Source organism: Ambystoma mexicanum, chromosome 6q, assembly GCF_040938575.1.
Source record: "Ambystoma mexicanum isolate Mex_15411 chromosome 6q, UKY_AmexF1_1, whole genome shotgun sequence".
NCBI lineage: Eukaryota > Metazoa > Chordata > Amphibia > Caudata > Ambystomatidae > Ambystoma > Ambystoma mexicanum.
Window position 1 is genome coordinate 39,096,621 of NC_090937.1, and position 14,685 is coordinate 39,111,305.

The window sequence follows — 14,685 nt, forward strand, 5'->3', positions numbered from 1 at the left end:
TCAATATATAGTATATCGTCTTTAAATCAATGATAGTATATCGTTGCTTATCAATAACAAATGCCACATACCGGAGATTCTTGTGAGCACAGACCCACACTTCAACCGGTGTATTATAGTGGTCAAGACCCAAGGCCTGTATAATCCAATGGTAATTGTTAGTATAGACATATGTGTGACTTTTATAGAGACATAACCCACTGAAAGACTTTGAACAAGTGTTATTTAGTGCATGCATTATCGATAATATGTTATGTTAGCTTAGATAGATAGTGACCACCCTGCTTCACAGCGACCAGACCTTCACCCATTCGGAGCACAGATGTCTGACGTCCATCTTTGAATGGAGACACACTTGATTCATTTAAAAAATCGAAACAACCGTTGTTAAAATATATGTGGTGTTTTATTTTGTATCTTATTTTGATGACACAAAAATACAAGACTTTAAACATTGTACAGTTCAGGTTGCAGCACAGCGAGAGAAAATCCCCTGTACTGACCGCTGTCACTCGGGAACGTTTCTCTAATGGCACGAACGGCACAGGCGGGTATCACTCTTCGAACGCGGTGCCCAAGCCTCCCGTGGAGCCACCATGTAAAGGAACGATAGGCCACCAGCCTGTACCACCTGTGAAAAGGAATGAAACAAACTGTTTTTAAATGACCAAGATAAGTTTAATAAACGTTTGTTGTCAATGACAATTCTTGTAACTAATGGCATTCTGCACGGACAAATGCTATCTAGACAATGCACACTATTGAACGGCTTACATGCGTTACAATGATATGTAGATGTAATTTTGGATATAGTAGAAGAACATGAAATAGGAGTGGCATGACAAGCAGAGTATACTTACTCGTTACTCGGATTACGAGGACGAACAGTTGCGCGAAGTTCGTGCATAAGCACCATCATTATTCTCAACACGGCCCGTGTGAGGCAGGCTGCCCTGAAGTCTGGCAGCTCGGTGATGCATTGCAGTCGTGGCTCGCCTTCCGAAATGTAGGCCAGGCATCCCGAGTTTTCTCGGCAGCAGCAGTTCTCGTCCTCAGTTGGCATTAGCTCGCACCGATTGCATGTGCACCAGGTGGAGACGCTGTCCATTCGACTAGGCCCAGGCTCTTCATCTGTTGATTCGTCCTGCCAACTGCCGTCCGAATCCCCATCGCTTTCGCGTGCTTCCCTTTCCAGTAGTTCCTCCTCGGTATACTCGGGCTCGTACATGTAGGGCATTAGTGTAGCCATTGTGTGTTAAACAAACTAAAATAATTTATAGCGGTGGTACTGGTATCTGTTCACACGGGCTACAAGCGGCGAAGGTAGCTGACCAGAGCACTGAAACGAGTCACAGAATACTCAAAGTAACACAGAGAGAGGAATGGAATCGAAAATCTGCTGCTGTGTGTTGTGAAAGGGTCTGTTTATACTTATTGAGGAAAAGGGCCGTCCTGCCATTTCCATGGCGACACGTCATTAGCTGAAGCGCAGCGAATGTTGACACAAGACGTGCTTTGGCGTTGGGAAATGGGCGGTACGAGTCTGCTGATGACAGGCTCAGGGGCGGGGGAATTGATTTAGTGCCGCAAAAGCAGGACAGCCAGGGCGATGGGGGGGAAAAGATAGGATTATCAGAAAATGGCGGCTCCCTGGTGCTTGTTTTCGCGTGCGTTTAATGGACGAAAACTCGGGTAAGGTCCATAGGGAAGTTTTCTAAAATCGAGCCACTTAGGCTTAAAAAAACATGGCCGACCCGTAGGGACAATAAACATTTTTACTAGACCATGTCTTTAAGATACATCGACAGGGTATCATTGGGGTCTCACCAGTTTGCAGTAGACACAACTAAGTAGGATTCTCTTTAGAACTGGTGAAACATTATTCTGTACAGAATGACCCCAGAGCCAGTCATATGTGTTTCTGTGATGGATTTTCCATCTGCTATTGGAAGGCGCCCACAGTTGTTGTGACATTTTAGGAGCACCACTAAATGGATTCTACAATGAAAGATCAGCTAAACTGTCTAAATTCCAGACAGCGTTTTATTTTTTCAAGCTAGTATTCATGGGGTGTTCCCAGATGGGCCTGCTGGTCATTCGGTGCATATTTGAACTTGCCAAAAGACATATTTAAGGCGCCCCACATATACTTGCTGCTGGGCATCGGTAACTGTCATGCCAGCTGCATGTTGGCAGCAATGGGCCTCACTTTTAGAAGGAAAGTGCCACAGCCAATCTGTTCATACAAGCGTTAACCCATTTTTGGTTGCCAAATCTAATAGTAAAGTAACCTACACATTGATAGCAGCATTCATAACGACCCGAGGAAGGTGCCCTCCAAAGGATTTATTACTGCTATCTCTAGAACCAAACTTAGACAGTTAAAAATTGCAACCCGCCAAGGTGAAATGTAGAATATCTCCAAGGCCTGGTGCCAGCTTGATTAACAATAAACTATATCTAGTTTGATATAGAGGCATTTGGGACAATAGTTACAAATTGCCAAAACCCAGCTGATGTCCTTTATTCAACTGGCATTCCAGTAACCCCTGCAACTGTCAGTTTGTTACTTCTTTCTGGGGCTGGGTTCCCCTTACCACAGGATATTTGGTCCAGCCCTAGAGATTTATTTTGTACTCACCTGAGAAGGCATGACACCTTACCAGAGGAACATGATCTGCTGCCACAGGGCTGGGTGGGAAATACTGCTTCAAAGGGAAGTCTGCCAGCACAATAGGGAGGTCACCTCAGGAGGACAATTACTGTAGTCTTTGTAACACAGATAGGGATAGGGGCTGAAGGAGGCTAGCCCAGGAAAGAATGTACAAGAAGCATAGGGGTTCCACTGTCTTGGAAAGTCTTACGCCACACATACTTCCTGCACTCGCTTACTGCGGACAAAGCACTCTGGGTCTGAAATCAGAAAGCAAAGACTCTTATAACATCAGCTTGCTTTGGCCCCTTACAGATGCTTGAAATGGACCAATCAAATGTAGCAAAATTAATTTGATTCTCCCACCCTGCCTTAGTTGAGCCATCTTTGTAGTAAAGAAGGATTTCACTGGTGCTTTAATGGGTGTGTCTGCCCAATAAACAAAGTCCCATGCCACAGGGGTTAAGCTAAAGATTGATGAGTAAGGAGCGGGAACCCCCCTTCCCCTGCCACCACCCACTTGAAGGGAATATTTGGAGTTACCTGCTGTTGTGCAAGTCCTCCCTGCTGACTAGGCACCACTATCCAGAACTATGACTGCTGTAGTGGTAGACTTGCAAGTCCCCTTTGTAACCTTCCTGGCTGAGAAGGGCAGACGGATTCCGCTTTCCCCAGAATCCCATTGCAGGGTCTCTCACCACCCCAACAACCTCTTGCTTGGAAATCCTGCCTTTTAAACCCCCACTATTTACCTTTTTAAGACAAATATTTGAATTTGAACTTTGCTCCAAAAGACAATTGCCTGCAGACCCATGTCTTCATACCACATTACCCCTTTCATTCAAAGGTCTGCATCTTTTGTGTATTCATTTGAACGGATGGGTTGCTAGTGCTTTTTTTGTGTGCGTTTTTTTAGTTTGATTGAATTACTTTATTTTGATAGAATCTTGAATGGACAATTATTTTGATACCACACTACCATTGCTGTTTTGGATGCTTGCTAGCTGACTCTCACACCTCTTGTAGAATATAGTCTGCCTTTAGCACATGCTCCCTTAAAGCGGTGAAGGACGTGTACCATTCATTGTGTGCTGGTTTACCGTTATGATTGAGATTGCTGCAGGTTTAGTAGTAGTGTGAGATTGACAGGATTTTAGAAACCACTGCTTCCTGTGCTCCTGCAGAGCAGCAGTCATTTTGTCACAGTTACACAATAATTCATAACTGTTTATAAATGGCTTAAGTGACTTTTTATGTGATACTTATTAGTTGACGGTTACACTTTTGTCCACATGAATTATGCATTAATTAATGCATTGTTAGTGCACCTAATACAATTATACTGAATGCTCTGTTGAATAGATGAACTGCGGGCTATACCCTAAAAGTGAGTAATGAATCAAAGGGTTTTGTAACTCAACAAACCAACTGGCCCATATATGTTGATAGTCCTCCTGTGCATTTCAGTTGTCAACAAACGGAAATTATAAACACACTAATTCTTTTTATTGTTATGCATTTTTGCCATCCTAAAGATCCATGGAACAGCCTATTTTAGACTGGAACATTACTTGCCAGCAAGAGTGATGGAGAAACTAGACCTTTCTTATGTCCGAGAAGAACTACCTAAACTTCACAGCACTTACGCAGGAGCATCTGAAAAAGAGACTGAAATTGAATTTTTAAAGGTAAGTCGAATTTTTTGGGGAAGATTTTATCATCCCCATTTGCAACCCTGAAATTGTCTGCACATTATATGTAGGAGTAAAAGAAATTGATTACGCCAGTTTCAGCAGTGCGACCAAAATGGGCAAATGGTATGGTAACATCAAGTAGATGCATACATTTCCAGAATCCTTTTTGGGGATCACATTTTCTTGGTCCTATGCAGATTTAGCTCGTATAATTATATTAAATTGTACCAGGCTGGCAAAGTTTCTGAAGTCCCCTGCCTGATTGTTGAGAATACCAAGGCTTGGGACACTGAGCAAGGGCCACCCCAGTCCTGTGGAACCTGGATTTGGGGGTTGGGGGGGGGGGGTCGCCTAGCATCCTACCATGGTCCCCTTCACATGGCAATGGACAATTTCAGTGCCACAGTTTAGGCCAGTCCTGGTTGCCTGGAGGCCTCTCACTCCATCAGTCAATTAAAGTAAATGCCTTGGCCCTGCCCAAACCCCTGGTGTGAGCATGTAGGGCAATAATAATATACCCCCTCCACAATTAAGAGTCTGAGAAGACACAAAACACCAGCATGGAGAAACACATGTATCGTGGAAAATATTTACCCTTCACTTGATCATGATAGTGTTTGTTTAGTTACAGTTGAAACTTCTTGCAGTATATCAAAGACGTTATTTCAGCGTCCAGGGGACCTGAAGTGTACTCTGAAGGTCCGCAGAGGCGATGTTCCAATCCACCGCTTCTTGAACCATGAAAATGCGATGGAATAATTTGCAGAGGTATGTCAACCAGCAAGAGATTCTCTCGCCAGAGTGCAGGGTGTACACGATGTGAAAACAGAAGCAATGTCTTTATAGAGCTTGCCTGATGGAATCCAGCAGCGACTTTACACACCGATAACACCTCAGTTCAGAACAGGCAGGACGAGGGAGTGTCAGTGGAAAATGAAGCTTCAAATTGAAAGATACGCCAATTATAGGCTTGGTCCAGCCTACTATGCCCAGTGACTCAGAAGCACTCAGGGATAACCACCAGTCCCAGCCCTCACCCACTTATAATACACAGGTGCAGACCCTATCTAAATGTTCTACCTAGGGGAGGGGTGAATACAGTATAAACAAGCACAAACCTGTGTGGCTTGCAGGAGTAGGATGTGCATGTTTGGAGAAGGCTGAAGATTAGAGAAAGCTGAATTGGAGGCTAGAGAGAGATGAGTCGAGAGGTGAAAGCAATGGAGAATAGAAGGAGGTGGTGAGACCTAAGAGGGTAAATGAAGAGGCAGTAACTTCAGATGGAGAGAGGACAGAAGGAAGTGGTGACAGTTAAGGGTTGAGGAGGAGGTGTTAATAGTGGGAGAGAAGACAGGAGAAGGTGGTGCGTTACATGGGTGACGGGAGGGGGTGTAACAACAGCAGAAGAAAAGAACTGGAAGTCAAGAGGAGGAATTGGGGATCTGGATGCAGGAGGAGGTGGTGAAACCTAAGGAGAACGAGGGGTGGTAACATCAGGGGCAGGAAACATTGCAGAGGTGGAAGCATCAGGAGGAGAGAGTGATGCAGAGAATTTGTCAAAAGGAACACTACGAGGTAGAGTTGGTAGCGAAGATGGTATGGAGAAGGTTGGACATAGAACATCAGGGGTAGAAGGAGATAACTTAAAGGAGACCAAGGCTAGAGCAGGAGCAGGGTTAGTGGTAGTAACAGCAGGAAGAGAGTCCAGAACATCACAAGAGAGGGACAAAGAGGTAATTACATCAGGTGGTAAAGTAAGGAGTAAGTGAAGATTGAGCACCATCTCTTGGATTGCCAGAGCAGGAAGATTCCAATGGACCTTGTTGGCCCTAGGCAGAACCAGACGTTACGAGGAGGAACAAGACATGGCCAGGGATACTATTATGATTTCAGAAAGGAAAGGGCGGATGCCCAGGCAAGGCTAAAACATAGAACCCTTCTCCTTACCAGCTAGGTCTACTGACCAGTCAACCTACATGACTTTACACCAAATTGAGCCTTTGGACAGGGGACTCTGCAAAAGCTACATCTATAGAAGATTGAGAAGAAAGGTTCAAGTCACCCTGAGGAGGGAGGGGATCCCAGAGAAGAAAGTGATCCAATCCCATCTAGGAAGGGACCATCTTGATCATTGTTTTGTTGGTGAAGATACCATTTTAATTTTTGTTAGCCCTTCTTGTAGCAAATCTCTTAATAATGATTGCGAATTACACCATATGTCTTGGCATCCTTATTGGTCCTAGCCGGTACCCTATGACAGTATATCTTGGACTGCTCTGTAGCTTGCACATACATCCTTCCCTCTTTTTGTACTGACCGTCTGCTTCCGTTAAGACCCTCAACCTTCTCACACACTACTGCTGCTAGAATTTTGTTATGTTGAAAAGAACACATTATTGTGGTAAAATTAGGAATTGATATTCAGAATACTTTAGAAAATATTTGGAAAGTCTTTGCTATTTACCAGATTTGATTTTCAATGCCAGCCAGGCTCATCAATAGTAAACAGCAACTGTGTCTGTATGGCTGAATGCTGAGTGAGAGTGACGTCTGAATGAATGATGGCATGAGTGAAATGTGCATCTATGAATAAGAAAATTATTTTCCACTGGTGTTGCAGCCAAGTCTGTTGGAAATATGCGACCTAGGTGGTGGGGACTGGTGGGCCCTCTTCTCTATATACTTATGTAACTGAATAAAGGACTTATGGAGGACTTACCGGAAGCTCCCAGCATCTTTGTATATAACACCTATCGAAACAAAAATGGATCCACAAGGAAATCTGCATGCATGATCCTAGTGACCTGTAGAGCAAAAACAAACAGGTGGTTGCTGTGGCTTGTATTTTGCCTAGCCTTGTGGAAAACCTTATGAAAATGCTGACAATCAACCTCTACTAACTTTCAGCCCCACAGCTGTCAATGACACTCAAGCTTACAGCACCCCACTGTTTTGTCCATCTGGTGCTTGGCCAATGTGCTTCTACTGTAGCAACTGACAGTTTTGCACTGTTTAAGTATTCTATTCATACCCTTTCGATGCTGTAAACAAGTTCAAGGCTGTTGCCATTAACTGGAATTTACTTTTAAGTGCAACCAGTGCTCCAGATAAGATTTTAAGGTGGGAATATTTTACTCCGTATTTTTAAACTTTGAGGGTAAATGTGATTTTGAGAGAGTAAAAATGACTTTTCTCCTTTGCAAGGGAGTCAAATTTATGTGACATCCAGCTGACGTGTACAAAGACTGTATGGAAATCATTACTATGCGGCAGCTTTCTGCATTGTGACAGAATACACCTTTCATTATTTCTCTAAGGTCGGCCCATTTGATCTCTCCTGTATATATTTAAATGTTGAAAACACAAAAACCTAGCCAATTACATAGTAAAGCAAACATGAATTGCATTGTGTGTTTTGAGGTTCAATAGCAGGATTGTCTTTTGATGTTTAATGAAGTCCTTAATTCCTGGAGCTATTACTACCTAATGGTATGCCAATGTTATGATACAACAGTGCAGGGAGGCAAGACCTCCATGCTAAATTCTATTTCTAATCTCATGGTCAAATGGTTATTTATATAGGGCTTTTAGGAAAGTACTGTGCATAGAACATATTTATCACAATTATCACCAAACTGAAGTCTGTACTCCTTAATCGACCTGGAAAGGATGAAAACTGATTTGGCCTTGCCAGGATTCGAACCTACAGATCATATACAGATCGCAGCAACAAGTGCTCAACCGGCTGAGCTATCGTATTGGCCAACATCCTTCAGAGGTCAGTTAACTGAGAATCGACTGAGGTATAATAATCACAGTGCCTAGATGTTGGATGAACCATGTATGAAGCGCTACATAAAGTTAAATACCTATCTGGATTATCATAGAGACAAGTTTTGCTGAGTTTCTATTTCAATTAAAAATGTAACCTTCATTTGTTTGTTTTTGAACAGTGCTTGCACTTCCTGGAAAGTCAGGTTTTGGATGTTTTAATTGTAGTCTTGAAGATTTGAGAGGCTAGAACACCTGTGATTGGGATAATGACAATCACTCACCCTTGAGCAAAGACTCTGCTGCCACTGACCATTTATAGTAATGTACCCCATTGACTGCAAGGTTGAATGGATGTAAACTAGACTGTTCATAGTCCTCATTTTACACACTGTTTTTATAATTAGAGTGTAAATTAAGAGTGTAAACATGATTTGCCTCCGCATGATTATGCACACAGCACAGGAACTCTGAAAAATACAACTGTGAAATACGGTTTTGCTTTCACTGGAAAAGAAGCAACATTTGTTAAAAAATAATCCTCAATTGTAACTTAGTTTTCCATCTTGTTAATTATACAATCCTAAAATGCTAGGAAAATAAATACGCTGAGTTCGGTTTGCTCCATGAGCAGTAACACAGCAGAAGCTGAATGGAAATAAACCATTCCTTTAATCACAGGGTGCAGTTTCATTTTTTTAAAGGCTTCAGAGAAATACATTCTGTTTCAGAGGCTTTTCTGCATGGCATGGCTTGCAATTACATCCATGTAGATAAAAATCAAAAGAAGCGTTCTGGTTTGTGTCAAGTAACCTGACCTTTGCACTGCCCTCTGCTCTAAACTTGTGTGTAAATGTGCACAGGAAAATAATAAAGCTGTCTATTTCCAAGATTTTCATGCCTAAAAAGAAAAGGCATATCTGGAGGCATGGGTGCAATCCTGTTGGAACAGAAGTGAGACACACCTACAATTGTGTTCCTAGGGATCATAAACAAAACCAGAGAAAACAGTCATTATTTGATAGAACAGTATGCGCCGACTTACCATACAATTATAAATGTACAGGTGTGAAGCTGGTAGATACCAAAGGAGCTCAATGCCAAAATTACCTTGGATGACAGTCCAAACTAGGCAAAACATTTCCCAGACTACAGTCGGTGGATCTGTCATCAACTAATAATTTTATTTATAAATAGACAGTCCCAGAATCAATACTGTAAGAAAAATGTGCAGAAATGAATACATAAATAAGGATACAATAATTAATGTTCCTGACCGGTCTTCAGTTAATCATATGAATGAAGCTACATGTAGAATGGTGCTCTGCATACCAGCAAGTTGGTTAGTCTTGAATAAAATGGTATCCGGCATAGTATCTGTCATGACCTCCTGCATCTTGGTTTCCATTTTTCTGTAATGCACAGGCATACTTGTGCACTTGTTCTGGACAACCCATCTGCAGAGGTACACACTTCTATCCCAGTTTTCCACCATTTTATAACCTTGGGCTGGATGACCCCAGATATACAATATCGCCTCAGGACTTCTGCTTTGCATTTGGGCAAACAAGCCCCTGTGTGGTGCTGCAAGAACTCACGGTCAGTAAAGGAGCTCCTGTGGGGCACTCATCTCGAACAAACACTGATATATACAGGCACCTTTGTGGTACCTATTACCATCATCCGGCATGTAGAACATGAGACAGGGTAAACCATCTTGAACCCAGAAGTTGATCATCCAAAACAAAAATACAAATGTTGTTGTTGGGGCAATATATTGTCAAGTAGCTCCAAATAAAACTGCTTGCTTATGAAATGCTGTAGGGTCTGGTGAAGCCTACTCAGGCAGAGATTCTTATCTGACTGCTCAACGCCAGGGAGTAACTAAAAGCTTCTTAACCCATTATTCCGCAAGTAAGGGATTCCTTCACTTCAGTCCTTTAGGCATAGAATGTCCACTCCTGCTCTTGGGAGACAGCATTCCAAATTCTCCAGGGGCTATATCTAGACTGTATGCCATGTTTTACCCCTCTTGAAAGCTCATCTTTCATGTTGAAACCATTCAACCCGTAAGAAAAATGAATTTTAAGTTGGGGGCTCACTTCCCTCGTAGGGAAGGGGCACCAGTGGTTTTAAAAAGGTAAAATGCATAAGTTCTGAGACATCTTACAGTACCCCTCATCAAAACCACTGATCTTTTCAGGCTCCAACCTCCGATTTTTCATGGGGTCCGTCGGACTTGTCCACACAATAAAAACGGTCACTGGCTCGAAGTCTTTTCACTCAAGAGCCCTCCCTGGTTATACAACATCACAGAGACAGGACTGTCCTCTGTAGAAAGGTATGGACCACCACAACCATGGCAAACTAACCACAGGAATTTGACAATGCCACTGCAAAATAGAACAAAAGAGATGACGTAATCCCCCTACCATCCAGTAGGCAGGTCCCTAAGAAAAACACTCAGAAAACATAGTACCCCCTCAATACATGTATGCTACGGCTGACCTCAGAATTGAGTAAGGGTTTAGAAAAGGTGATCTCACTAATAATTATACTAAGTGCCATCAAAATGTAATTTTAAGCATGCCCCCAATCTCATCCTACTATACATGAATGCAGCTGATGAATAAACACATCAAGTGGAATGATCCATCTGAAGAAACATGTCCTTTCTACCCAAGCAACTTGACAAGATTGTTTTTTGTGTGTCTGCCAACCTGATGAGGCAATACATACGTTACATGGGGCTACAATGCTGCTGCACGTTTTGGTGTAAATATGTCCATATCTATGCATGGGAGATGGAAGCGAGCAAGGTGAAGGGTTCTAGTAGCATGGAGTGTTGTGGCGTAGACAATTCGATGAGTGGTGGTTGAGTGAGGGTGAAGGAAAGGAAGTTGGAGCTGGCTGGGGCGCTTAACATACTACTTACCTTTGTTGCGAGTACTGAATAAAGTTGGTTAATTGGTTCACTCCCGCCTCACGTTCCTCAACACTTATGCCCCTACCAACACCCTTGCATGGAAATATATGAAAGAGACTGTCTCAATAAAATTCTTCTTGTGCTGATGTTTAACACCAGCCATGTAATAAGATCGTACTGTGGCTAATCCTTCCATCAACTAATTATTTGCTAGTCTGTGCAATGCATCACTCTCTGCCATCACCTAGAGTGTAAAGCCATGACACTTGTGAGTATCCCAAAGGTGTCTCACTTGCTGGTCCCCAGGGATCTGTCATCCAGATGGCCATGACACAGCCATCTCTATTGGATCCTTTTCCTGTGGGTGGACCAGTGGGGGAGGATCACCTGGATGGGGATCTTCGGGGAGTGGAGGTGGGACACTGATGGGCGAGACGCGGTACCCCATTTCCTGTAACACCTTTTCCCCATCCAATCCCCCCACACCCCTCACCTTTTCCGACACAAACACTTTCTTACACCGTAACAGACAACGCACTAACACCAGAGCCGTTTACCTGACATGTCCCAATGCAAGGGTCAGGCGGAGTAAGGCAATTGACAATAACCACAGACACTTGACGGCCCTTTACCTTCCCCACAGGGATAAAAGGCGGAGCACGAGAGCACACAACGAGCAAGGCCTAACGCACAAGGAAACAGCTACACCAAACCGGCAGTTCAAATGGAGGAGAAAGGTGGCGAGTCCTGGAGGGATGACGAAAGGGGAACTGCCCTTTTCAACTCAGACCCGCGAAGCCTGCGAAAAGGGAATTACAAGACTGGGAAGCATAGCTGACGTGCGGAGCATCAGATGTCAATGGTGCACGGGGGCCTCCCGCTCTGACAACACAGGCAGGGAAGCATGCTGGCTACCATGGTATGTCCTTGACTCCAGCAGCAAGAAAAACCAAGAGGACTCGACACAATCCGTGAGTCGGACGAAGCTGATAGCACACTGAACTGTGTAGCGAGCCCCAGGTTGCAAGTGGCAACATTAGATGAACGCAAGAACTTGAGAACAAAGAGCTTGTGTGTGTTTGAACTTTTTGAGACAGTCCAGAGAAGGGCCAGCTGCAGAGTGGTCAGGTGCCATAGAAGTGCTCATTCGAAGGACTCTCGGTGGTCCTGTTTGTGTTGAAACTGCAAGTACAGGAAGGCCCTAGAAAAGGGCGGCGTGAGGTGTCCGAATGGTCCTACAAGGGTCACATCAAATCCCTTGTACACTCAAAAGTCTCTGCTGAAAGAAAGCTAGGAGAAAGGAATCCACGCTTTTCTGAGAAGAGGAAGCAATCGGGAACTGTGTTGCAACCTCCTGAACTGTGGCAAAGTGGCTATATGAACCCGACGGAGGGATCCCAAGGGAAAAGCAAAGAGAGGAAATACTGCATGTGATGAAGCAGAGTGAACTGTGTATTTAGCAAACATGAACCCGGACGAGGGATGCCTGCGGATTGTGAACATTGTGCCAGCCAGAGTGAACCCGGCAGAGCGCTGTCCACAGTGAGAAGTTTAAAAAGACATTAAGGAGATGGGACGAATTCCCTCAATTTATCACACATTATATACTGCAATCTTTCAGAATTAGTATGTGGTTGTATCCAGAGACATTGGAAGTCTTGAGGCAACCACAGCCAGTTTGTAGGTTTCAGGCATGGGACCAAAAAGGGTCTAGTCGTACTTGAAATGAAACAGGTTTTATGAACACACAAATCTTTTCAGAGTCAAACTCTGACACAAAAATCTGAGGACAGTCTGTTTTTGATATTCTGCCAATTCAAATGATTCCTTCTACAGTTCGCAAGAGGCCGGAGCAAAAAGCCTTCACTCAGTCTCTGCAGTTCTCAAGTCCTCTGGCTGGCCTTATCTCTGGTGCAATATAAAGCACTTCACTCTTGCTGGTCTCCCTCACCGACCGCAGACCCTCACTAACCACAGATACAGCTGGCATCTTCCACTGGTAATGAAATCAATCTGGGGTTGTCGTCTCCAGTTTCTACAGAAATAATTTAGAGGGGAGGATCACCTATCTTTCCTTGGTTACTGATTTCTACCGTCTGTAGCACCTCTACTCCTGCTCTGCTACTTACTCTCCTCCACACCACATGCTTGCTCTGCATCTCACAGTGGACTTTGACCCCTCGGGATTGGAGTGCTAACAGCCAATCTTGTATGTCTACTGGTTCCTTTCTGGTCTTGCTAACTACCACCTCGCTAGCCTTAAGCATTTTCTCCTGGCTCTTGACTGCTTACTGTCTCCCTCCTACAACCTTTTGCTCTCATCCTCCAACTGCTTCTTCCTGATGCTTTTCTCCAACCACCTCCTGATGCTTTTCTCCAACAACCTCATGATGCTTTTCTCCAGTCACTTTGTTGCTTTTCTCCAACCACTCTCTCCTACTGTCTCTCTTGCACTCTTCAATGGTCACATCTTGTTTTGTTCTGCCTCTCTCTCCAATGGGCTCCGGCTCTCTCCAACGTTCTCCTCCTGTCTTGCTCTCAAACCGTCTCATGGTTTAGTTCTACCTCCCTCTCTCCAACTGTCTCATGTCGCACTCTCCAACCATCTTATAACTTTCTCCAACCCTCTGTTTCTTTTCCCACTCTTTTCTCTGTCATCCTCCTTTCCTTCTGGTCTTTTGCTCAACTCCTTTCTCAACCTCTGCCCTGATTCACAAACCAGCTCCAAACCCAGCCTCAACCTTCTCCAAAAGCCCACACCTCCCATTCTTGGAACGTCCCGTTTGTATGTGAGTGGTCCTTCCCTGCATCGTGCCTGGACCTTAGTTTCTGTACATGTGTATTTTTACCATTGTGCGTGTTCGATTGGTCGTACTCTAATTTCTTTCCCTGCTCAGTGATCGTGTTCATTTTTGGATACAGGTAGCGTCAGGACCGTGGCTTTAAGAAGCCAGTCATCATAATCGATTTCCCTTCTGCGCTGCTCGGTGCATGCATGCAGGCAACATTTGTAGCAGAGCCAATGTTGTAGGAGGCTTCACGGTTTCAGAATTGTGAGGATAACCTTTTCAGTCTTTTCTAAGCCTACACTTCATTGGCAGTGGGTTAGCAAGGGAGCTCAACACTCCACAAGAGACCACAGGTATTAAGACCAGACCCCAAGTGGACCAGTAGCACTCTTATGCAGGATGTGATGCTCCCCTGTTCAGTGGTTTGAGCGAAGTAAAGGACAACCAGGAGATCCTCCCCATACTGACCCTGGGGCTCAGCATCCGATAGCTCGGAGTTACACCCCCTTTTGTCACCTGCGGTTGGTAGAACTTCCCTTTTTTATATGGGGTTGTCGAGTGAAAAGGGTCTTGTTGGCCCAGCGCTTCCCGATGCCCCGCCCAGAAAGTGGGAGGAGTGAGATCCTGCAGTCCTGCCACCCCCACGATGACACATCATCATTCCATCCTGGGTGTCTAAAACCACAACTCCCAGATGGGGTGCTTTGGCAAAAAAAACATTGAATACAGCTGAAATTAAGCCCATGTCGGATTAGGAAAATGTTAGGAAGCACTCCATGTTCAATTACAAACACACACAGAGTTTGAAGATTTCTCAAGCAACCATTCTTGAACATAACTGCTTCATAGAGG

The 14,685-nt window shown here is 44.1% G+C and overlaps 1 protein-coding gene across 6 annotated transcripts in view; it reads left to right on the forward strand.

Moving 5' to 3' along the window:
• Positions 1–14,685, forward strand: part of PTPN13 (protein tyrosine phosphatase non-receptor type 13) — a 1,388,150-nt gene that overhangs the window by 645,522 nt on the left and 727,943 nt on the right. For all 6 annotated transcript variants that reach the window (XM_069630435.1, XM_069630437.1, XM_069630436.1 and 3 more), the window contains one exon: positions 4,189–4,341. In XM_069630435.1, coding sequence (XP_069486536.1) covers positions 4,189–4,341 — 153 coding nt within the window. The remainder of the gene's footprint in view (positions 1–4,188; positions 4,342–14,685) is intronic.